General features: G+C 42.6%; 1 protein-coding gene across 1 annotated transcript; it reads right to left on the reverse strand.

Moving 5' to 3' along the window:
• Positions 1 to 3,102: 3,102 nt before the first annotated feature.
• On the reverse strand, positions 3,103 to 7,587 carry LOC149192520 (uncharacterized). The gene is made up of 7 exons (XM_089406971.1): positions 7,147 to 7,587; positions 6,814 to 6,924; positions 6,304 to 6,702; positions 5,544 to 6,162; positions 4,658 to 4,829; positions 3,286 to 4,345; positions 3,103 to 3,123 (listed from the first exon to the last, which is right to left on the reverse strand). The coding sequence occupies exons 1-7, from the start codon at positions 7,585 to 7,587 to the stop codon at positions 3,103 to 3,105; spliced, it is 2,823 nt and encodes a 940-aa protein (XP_089263097.1).
• Positions 7,588 to 9,541: the final 1,954 nt, after the last annotated feature.

Raw genomic sequence — 9,541 nt, forward strand, 5'->3', positions numbered from 1 at the left:
GGCTACAACTCCATTATCGTTATAGCTCTTGGTATTAAATTACATTCGCGGCTGATATTGTTTATATATGTTATATTGGTTAAACTTTATGTATCGCCCCTCTCCATATGTGAAACACATATCGCATAACCTAAGTGCTGCGGCATTGGGCATATCGAGACAACTCTGACTGTCAGCTTCGCTGGCACCATCCGCAGTGGACATATGGACGCGGCAATAAATTCCGCCGGCCTGTTCACGTGAAGGGGTGTGGTTCAAGGTTAGAGAACTCCCGCTTGTTTTCTTTTGTGTTGCCGCCTCAATCGACGGTAAGGATGCTCCGGATTGAATCGGAGGGTGGAGATGCCCCCTCGACTTCACTTCTGGAGGTTGATGCTATATAAGTCTACCCCTTCCCGACTCTTCGAGCTTTCCGGCATAACTCGGCGACTCTGCGGCTCTCTGCTCCACCCCGCCACAGTTGGTGGGATTGTTCGACGATTTTGCGCCGAGTGAACTCCTACCCTCTCCGCCAGCGCGCATCCTCATCGCCGAGCTTCCGTCCTGCGTTTATAAATTTCCGAAATGACTTCTGGTGAGTGTTGCAGTCGCTAGCATATGGGTTTAGTTCCATAAAGTTTATCGTTTTTTGGTTCTTTGGTTTTTCCCTTAAGAAATCAGGACTAACGATTTCCTCTGCCATTTTATTGCTTAATGTAGATATCCGCCTCTGAGATTGACTCGGGCAAGGAGGTCTTCCTCAAGGTTATGGAATGCCGACAATTACAACAGGTACGACCCTTCAGCTTTCTGCTTTGTTGTATGTATTTTAAATCCGGTTAAATGTACCTTCGTTTTGTTCTTCCATCTGTCGGCAGAGGGTTACCCCTGCGCCTGATCGAAGCCCCAACCTTACTCTTCCATGGTTGGACGCAGATGGCGACGGGAGGTTCTACATTGTCCTGTTCCAATTTGTCTTGGTTTCGTGATATGGGTTCTGGAGTAACCCTAACGCTTCCAACGGTTCTGGGTTGGAAAGCTTTCAGTTTATGAGACTGTAGTTCCATCTTTGATTTATTGTAGTTAAAACTGTGTATTGTATATAATCTTTGAATTAAACTTCACACGTGACTCTTCTGGTTACATATGTTGGGATTCTAGGCCCATTTGTTTCTGGAACTGGACTGTTACAGCCTTGCGGCCGTTTCTATTTGACTTAAACTCTATGTTTATATTCTCATATCAATTGCGAGTATCTTACTTTGTTTTAAAAGGGTTTGTATGGATGTTGTCGTTCGAACACTGCCCAGATTTGCAATGTAGATCTCCGTTCTGGAAATGTAATAACTGTTCTTCTGGTGTTTAGGTAGGGGTTTACCTATGTTCTGAATCGCTTGTTTAGTAGGTCTTTTGTGACATGCTTATAAGTATTTACGCATGCATCTCGGTATAATAGATGTTTTGGTCGTTTCGACCTTGTGCCTTCTGTATGCAAGAGAATGATTGGTCTTTTATGTTTATACCAGCAAGTCTGGGTGTTTAAATCGGTTTCCTAACTTGGTATATATGTATACATTTCACTGCAACTCGTTATATATATATATATCTATATATATATATATATATATATATATATATCTATATATAGATATATATTTCAATGTAACTTGTTTTATATATATCACTGTTTCTTTTAAAGAGATAGCTTTTGTGTATCAGTTTCGCTTTAAAAAGAGTTAGTTCCTTGTGTAACAGTTTAGCTGTTGCTCGGTCTTCTTTTAAATTGCTTAAAGGATAACTCAATAAGCTTCGATTCGTGCTCTTTGAGTTTTTCTGTTTTCCGGGTGTGCGGTCCTATTTGCAGGTATACGCCACCCATTCGGGTATTCGCCATGCACAAAATGATTACAGAGCTCATTCCATACCGCGGGAGCCTACCCGGCTCTGAGGGTTATGCTTTAATCTTCTTTCTTGTCCTCTTTTATTTCCTGAGTTCGGTACAAATCTCGGGAAGATACTACTTTCGTATAATAAGTTTGGGTCATGGTTATTGTCATTCCACACCGCTATTCTAATATTGATAGCTTCTCTTAATATTGACAAAACCCTTCTTTTTAAAAAAAAACTACCCATGAAAAATGGTTTTCTACCATCCTGTTCACAGTCGGGGTTTTAATTTTATCTCTGTTTTCTGAATGCGTTAACAATCGAGGCAGTAACCTCTACAGCCAGGTTTTCTGTTCCGCACTGTTCTTATTTTTTCCTGTTCTTAGTGCAGAAATAATAACATTTGCATTTTCAGAGAAACAATGTCTTATATAACACAGATAACTTCAGATGCTTTAAGGTTTAGTGTACTTACCTGGTTACCGCCAGTACTTTAATCCCTTAGTAAATCACCTGCAGATTCTATGCATAGCTTGTTTAACCGCCCATCCATGAGACCTGTCCTCCAGGACCAGAGTCTCCCCCCAAGCTTCCTCTTGCTGGATCACTATCCTCAGCAAGGCTGCACTTCGTGCTCGACTATCTGATCCTTACCAGACTTAGTCTTTTCATGTTTTCTTTTTCCTCTTTTTCTCTCTCTGCCTGTCTCTACAGCCCAGAGTTTTGCCAACCCCCTTCCCTTTTCCTTGGAGACCCTTCCAGTTAGGGAAGGTGGTTATTTGCAGTTTTGATAACTGACTTTCTTTTCCAATTCCCTCCCGAGAGTTGCCAATACTATCATAAGTATTTCTTTATTGGAATAATTATTCTTTTAGTGCACATATAAAATAGCAAGAAATACTACTAAGGTTTTTTTTTTAAAAACAAACAATCTTCCATTGTTAACTTAATTCTGTCTTTTACCACAGTAAGATTTAAATATTTACACTTTTCCCGGGGTCATCACATCTCCCCCGCCTGAGATTGGACATCGTCCCGATGTCTGATGTTCTCAAACAGCCTCGGATACGCTTGCTTAAGAAGTTCCTCATCTTCCCAAGTGGCCTCGTCAGGCCTATAGTGCTGCCACTGCACTTTAACTTGGGTAATAACTCGCTTCCGCAGCTGTACTTCTCTCCGGTCGAGAATGCTCAGCGGCTCGACCAGGACCTCTCCTTCCGGTTCGACCTGCAACCATCAACAGTACCAGTCATTTACCTTCAAAACACATTTCCAATTAGTTAATCTGAAATCAGTTCTTACCCGTATATCTTGCCATTTGATCACATGCTTAGGGTCGTAAATGTATTTTTTAAGCATGGAAACATGGAAGACATTATGAATTCTAATGTGGCTTGGCAGGGCGAGCTGGTAGGCTACCGGCCCAACTCTTGCCAAGACCTGGAAAGGTCCAAAATAGCGGGGTGCAAGTTTGGCGCAACCGCTCCATTGCAGGGTACTTTTCCTGGCTTGAATTCTTACGTAAACATGGTCGCCGACCTGGTACTCTTTAAACCTTCTTTTCCGATCTGCAAAGCTCTTTTGGCAGTCTTGGGCAGCCTTTAAATTAGTCTGCACCCTTTTTACCATGTCCTCCATTTCTTTGAGCATTTCTGGCCCCAATCTCAATTTGTCCTCTGGCCCACTCCAACTTGAGGGTGTACGGCATTTCCGTCCGTACAAGACCTCAAAGGGAGTCATTTTCAATGATGTGTGATATCCGTTGTTATAAGCGAATTCAACCAAATGTAAATATTCTTCCCATTGAGTCGGTTTCTGCATCACGCATGCTCTTAACATGTCTTCCACTATTTGGTTCACTCGTTCAGTCTGCCCATCGGTCTGGGGATGATAGGCTGTACTGAAATTCAGCTGTGTACCCAGTTCGGTAAATAATGCTTTCCAGAATGTTGATGTGAATTTTACATCTCGATCGGATATTATTGTCTTCGGAAGCCCATGCAGTTTGAACACATTCTGCATAAAAATGTGTGCAATTTGCACAGCTCTATAGGTAGATTGCACTGGTATAAAGTGCGTTGCCTTACTTAATTTGTCTACTACGACCATGATAGAATCATTGTGCTTCTTTGTCCTAGGCAGCCCGGTTATGAAATCCATGGATATGATTTCCCATTTCCATTCTGGAATGGGCATAGGTTGTAATAACCCTGCCGGGTGTAGATGTTCTGCTTTGATCTGCTGACACTCCAAACACCGCGCTAAATATTCAGCTACATTCTTTTTCATTCCAGGCCAATAGTATTCTTTCCGAAGTGCAGTAAGCATCTTCTGGTATCCGGGATGACCTGCGTAGTGGCTGATATGAAACTCGTCCAAAACCAGATTTTTAAGACTGTCTTCATTAGGTACATACAACCTCTTTTTATAGAGCAGCATCCCATCCTCATCTATCTCATACCCCTGCTGATTTTCTTCGCTGGAAAGTTGTAACTGCTGTTTTATTTGCTGGTATTCAGCATCTTGATCTGCGGCTGTTTTTATCATTTCTTGCAAGGGATCCTTCCATTTCTGGGACGAAATTTCATATAAACATTGCACCTTCCGACTCAGTGCGTCAGCCACACGGTTTTCCTTTCCTTTCAAATGCTTAATATCAAAGTCAAATCCACTTAAGAAGTCTGCCCAACGGGCTTGCCTTGAATTCAGGGTGGGCTGACTGAAGTAGTTTGTCAAACTGTGATGATCTGTTAACAACAAAAATTTTCTTCCCAGAAGGTAATGCCGCCACATTTTCAGTGCATGTATGACAGCTGCTAATTCTAAGTCGTAGGCAGAATATTTCTGCTCATGCTCCTTTAACTTTCTTGATTCATAGGCGATCACTTTCCCCTCCTGCATTAACACACCACCCACGCCTTCTCGGCTTGCATCGGTACATACCACGTAATCCTTATTAGGATCTGCTATACTCAAAATGGGAGCAGAGGTGAGCAAACGCTTAAGTTGCTCAAAGCTTTGCTGACATTCTGAAGTCCATTTGAAAGCCCTTCCTTTCTTTTGCAAGGAGGTAATAGGATAGGCTACTCTTGAGAAGCCCTCCACAAATCTTCTATAATAACCGGCCAATCCCATGAAAGACCTGATATCTGCCACATCCTTAGGTACGGGCCATTCCATTATGGTCCTTATTTTTTCAGGGTCTACTGCAATCCCTTCCTTTGTGATTACATGACCTAAGTACTGTATCTCCTCTTTGAAGAAATCACACTTGCTGAATTTAGCATACAGTTGGTGCTCTCGTAGAGTTTGCAGTACCGACCTGAGATGTTCCTCGTGCTCCTCCTTAGTACGGGAGTAAATCAGAATATCATCGATAAATATCAGTACAAATTTATCCAGAAATTTATGGAATACACTATTCATTAAACACATGAAAGTGGCAGGTGCATTAGTCAGTCCGAAAGGTAGCACTACAAACTCGTAGTGCCCATATCGTGTTCTGAAAGCTGTTTTTGCGATGTCCTCCTCCTTAATTCTAATCTGATGGTAACCTGATCGCAAATCGATCTTAGAAAATACTGTGGCACCCTTGACTTGATCAAAAAGTTCATCAATCCGAGGTAGGGGATATTTGTTTTTGATCGTGAGCTTGTTTAGCTGTCGGTAATCTATACACATTCGAAGGGTTCCATCTTTCTTCCTGACAAATAACACCGGGGCTCCCCATGGAGATACACTGGGTCGGATATAATTTTTGTCTAGTAATTCCTGTAGTTGCATCTTTAATTCAGTCAACTCGGGTACACTCATTCTGTAAGGTGCCCGCGATACTGGTGCTGCCCCTGGAACCAATTCAATAGTGAAGTCTATATCCCTTTTTGGGGGTAGCCCAGGTATCTCTTCTGGAAATACATCTGCAAATTCCTTTATCACCGGAAGGTTGTCCAGTGTAACCGTTTTATCCTTGGAATCTGCATATCCTACCTGAATGGCATAAATCTGGCATCCTCTTCTGATACACCTAGCTAGCTGTGATGCAGTGATTGGCCGGACCTGCACGGGTCGTTTTATCCCTTGCATCACCTGTTCCCTTCCATGGTCATCTTTGTAGCAAATGGTTTTCGTCTTGCAGTTTACTAATGCCCAGTGCTTCTCCAACCAGTCCATGCCAATCAGAACATCGTATGAGCCAAGTGGAAGCACATTTAGATCTGCTACCACTGGCTGTCCCGCTAACGTTAGAGGACAGCTATTAATCTTTGCCAACACTCGTCTTTTAGCCCCTGTAGCTAGCTGTACCAGCCATGAATTCTTGAATTTTTCAGGCTGTAGCTTACATTGTTCTACTATTTTTGGGCTAATATAACTTAAAGTAGCTCCTGGATCAATTAGAACAGCTATAGAAAGGTCTGAAATTTTACCTTCAAATTCCACCATGGTGGGCTGGTATTCCGCCTGACGGTCGTCCAGGGCTGCGTTAATCCTAGGCACGCTGCGTCCCACATCACCAACGGTTGATGCCTCGTGAATCTGGGATATTTGATCGGTTCCCTTCCGTTGCGGGCAGTTTTTGACGTAGTGCGGTCCTCCACAACCCCAGCACTGTACTGGAGGTCTGGTTATTCCTTCGCTCTCCAGCTTGACAGGCTGTTCGCTCATTCTGGATTCGCCGGTTGTCTTGGACCTGAACGATCCTCTTTGTACAGTCCGGCTGTTCTGCCCTTTACTTCCACCCTTAACTCCACCGCTGCGACTTCCTTTACTGTTTCCAACAGTTTTATTACTCCTTTTTTCATTCCATTTCCTATTTGAAGCGTCCCCTTTCTGTTTGTTCTGCTGATAACAGATTCTGGCTTTGCGAATCGCTTCATCCATCGTCCTAGGATTGTCAAACTCAATCCTTTCTCGTATATACATGGGTAAACTACTAACAAATCTTTGCACCTTGGCTTTTTCTTCCTTAAGGTAGGGCACATAACGAAGCAGGGAGGTGAAACGATTAATAAACTCGTCCATAGTCTGTTGTCCCAGCCGCAAATCATGGAACTCCTTTGCCTTTTCATCATAAAAGCGCTCGGTCAAATATCTTTCTTTGAAGTATTTCTGAAACTTTTCCCATGTGATGGTTCGTTCGCTTACCCCCTTAACGATTTTGACCTCCTCCCACCACAGGGTTGCTTTCCCTTGTAATTGAAAGATGGCCAATCGTGCCTTCAGGTTATGGTCGTATTCATACAGCTGGAAATATTTGTTCATGTTAATTAGCCATGCTTCCGCCGCTTCCTCTTGTTCCCCATCAAAGTGTGGGGGCTTAATCTTCCGAAATTCTCCCTGTAACTCCACTCTTTGACGTTTTGAGGTCTGCTGTTCGGATGCATTATCAGATTGATCCTCTCTTTCTTCCGATTTTTCAGGTTCTGCTTGGTAATGTTGCTCCTCCGTCATTCTCTGCTGTTCGGCACTGGGATTGACTAATGGCGGGTTCTGCTTTTCAGACAAACTTTTTAAGATTCTTTCTTGCTCCATTGTCAATCGTGCATTATCCTCTCGCAACCGAGCCATCTCATTTTTCAGTTCTTGAACTGTTTCTAATATGGCTAAATTTGTGCTCCGTGTCTCTTCGCCAAGCTGTACCCACAGCTCTGGATTACTCCTAGGATTTGTTGCAGGTTCCTGGCCTGCTATCGTTCTGTGCGGAGCACTGCTAGCTCTCTGCATAATTACTGCCACTTGTCTAGCATCTCGCTGTTGTTCTTGTTTTTTTTTTTTTTGCCTAAAATAGAGTCAGTAAATATTCAACACTATTAGTTATTTGTACATCTTAGTACCCAAAAGGGAAGAAAGAAAAAAAAAACAAATCGCTGTGTTTTCTTCCACAATTTAACATGTTAAAGCTTGTCCCAGAGGTCACAGTATGAAAACCTCTGCTCTTATTGATGAGCCCCAACAATGTACAATTATTTGGGCTCATTCAACTTCCTAATTTGACTTAATCCACCATTCTCATTTGTTTATTGCATGTTTTTGATTATTTTTATGTTAATAGAGTGAATTTGGTTAGTCATTATGCCAACAAGTCTAATGGGTGCTTTGTGTAGCCTTGTTGGTCAACTTGGAGACAAAATTGAAGGTCTTAATGAGCACTTGGCAGCCAAATTCGTGGGAGAACAAGCTAGAGGATTTGTAGGAAGGTGTCCCCCTCATTTATGGGCCCTTACCTCGAATTCTCCACCATCAGCTCGGAGTTCAAAGGCCACCAAATCAATGAGCACAAGGGCAGCCAAGCAAGTCAAGTTGGACTGCTGTTAACTCCAAGTCTTGGGCAGCCAAGTCCCTAACTTTTAGGAGGACTGTTGGGTCCTCAAATTGTATAAATAAGAAGGCTTGGGGCCTCATTTTGGTTAGCTAGTTGGTAGTCATTTTTGGTAGCTAGTAGTTAGTCATTTCGTAGCAGCTAGTTAGTCAATTTGGTTTTCGCTCTTTGTAAGCCAGTTTTGGCATGACATTAGACTTTTGATTATGAATAAAAGCAAGCAGTTTTGGATCAGATTTTGAGTTTTTAAAGGAGCCTAAAGCTCTCGGGGTTGGGCCCAACCTGAGAGCTCAGGCCTCCTTCCTTTGTATCAATATTGTTCCTTTCGCATTTCGTTTCCATTTCCCTTTACATGCATTCGAGTATAGCTGCTGATTTAGATTTCCTGTAGTGGTTAAACAGTTGCTGATTTGGATTTCCTGTAGAAGTCAAACAGATTGGTTTCATCAGTTAGAATTGCTGTAGTTGTTTGGAACTAGGCTGAGGCATTACTTAGATCCATTCATGCATTTTTATATTTAGCATTACTTCTTCATTCCACTGCCATGCATGAGTTTCCTTCACAATTTATATTGCTGTTCATTGATTTTATGTCACAGGTCGCTTAGGTTGAAGCATTCTCGTTTTGGTGACACTCATAAACAATTTGTTTCATCTGCACTGCTCCATACCACTCCATTACCTTCCTCCTCTTGTCAACCACACCTAAAGCCACTCAGCCACTCTCTGTTCAGCTCATTCAACCTCCAGCTCTTCTATTACTCACATAGCCCCATCTACTTAACCTTTCATAGATACCATCCTTCCATTCACCAACCCACTCCGTGCACTCTTTCCCCATCTGACTTCTCTGTCTCTGAGCCATCACCAGTCCCATCTCCACCTCACCTATCCTCCCATACCGCTCCATCACTTCACCATCACTCAAAACCCTCACGACCAAACATCCTGTAGAAATTCCTTAGTTTCCTGTAGAAACCCCTGCAGACTTCCTGTAGAAGCCCATAAACACGGTTCCTTGACGGCCAAACTTTGTGAGACTCTCTGGAAGGGTGTTAGGGACCCCTTAGATCCTCTATGAACCTTCCCAACCTTTCCCAAGCATTTCTCCTCCTTGATCCACCTCTGTGCAGCCAAACCCTAATAAGAACAAAGTCACAATCAATCCAACCATTAAAGCAAAAACATAAAAACAACATCCTTCTCCATGAAAGTAGTTTGAGTTCATGCATTTCACATAACTAGAGGTAATGGCATCATTCTTAGACATCTGCACTCTCACTATTGCATCATAGAAGTTAAACTAGTCAGATTAGGGTTTCCATGCTTTGGTTTGCTTTCAGTTCATTTTTGCCAAAT

Source organism: Pinus tabuliformis, chromosome 2_2 (assembly GCF_031772625.1).
Source record: "Pinus tabuliformis cultivar Carrire ecotype Pingquan chromosome 2_2, CPIR1, whole genome shotgun sequence".
Lineage (NCBI taxonomy): Eukaryota > Viridiplantae > Streptophyta > Pinopsida > Pinales > Pinaceae > Pinus > Pinus tabuliformis.

Excerpts from the sequence above, each read along its gene's own strand:
- LOC149192520 (XM_089406971.1), bottom strand. The coding sequence starts at position 7,587 with ATGCAGAGAGCTAGCAGTGCTCCGCACAGAACGATAGCAGGCCAGGAA. Across the intron at positions 4,346-4,657 it reads GTCATACATGCACTGAAAAT|CGAAGAAAATCAGCAGGGGT; the intron begins GTGGCGGCATTA and ends ACAACTTTCCAG. Across the intron at positions 3,124-3,285 it reads TCTTGGCAAGAGTTGGGCCG|GTAAATGACTGGTACTGTTG; the intron begins GTAGCCTACCAG and ends TGTGTTTTGAAG.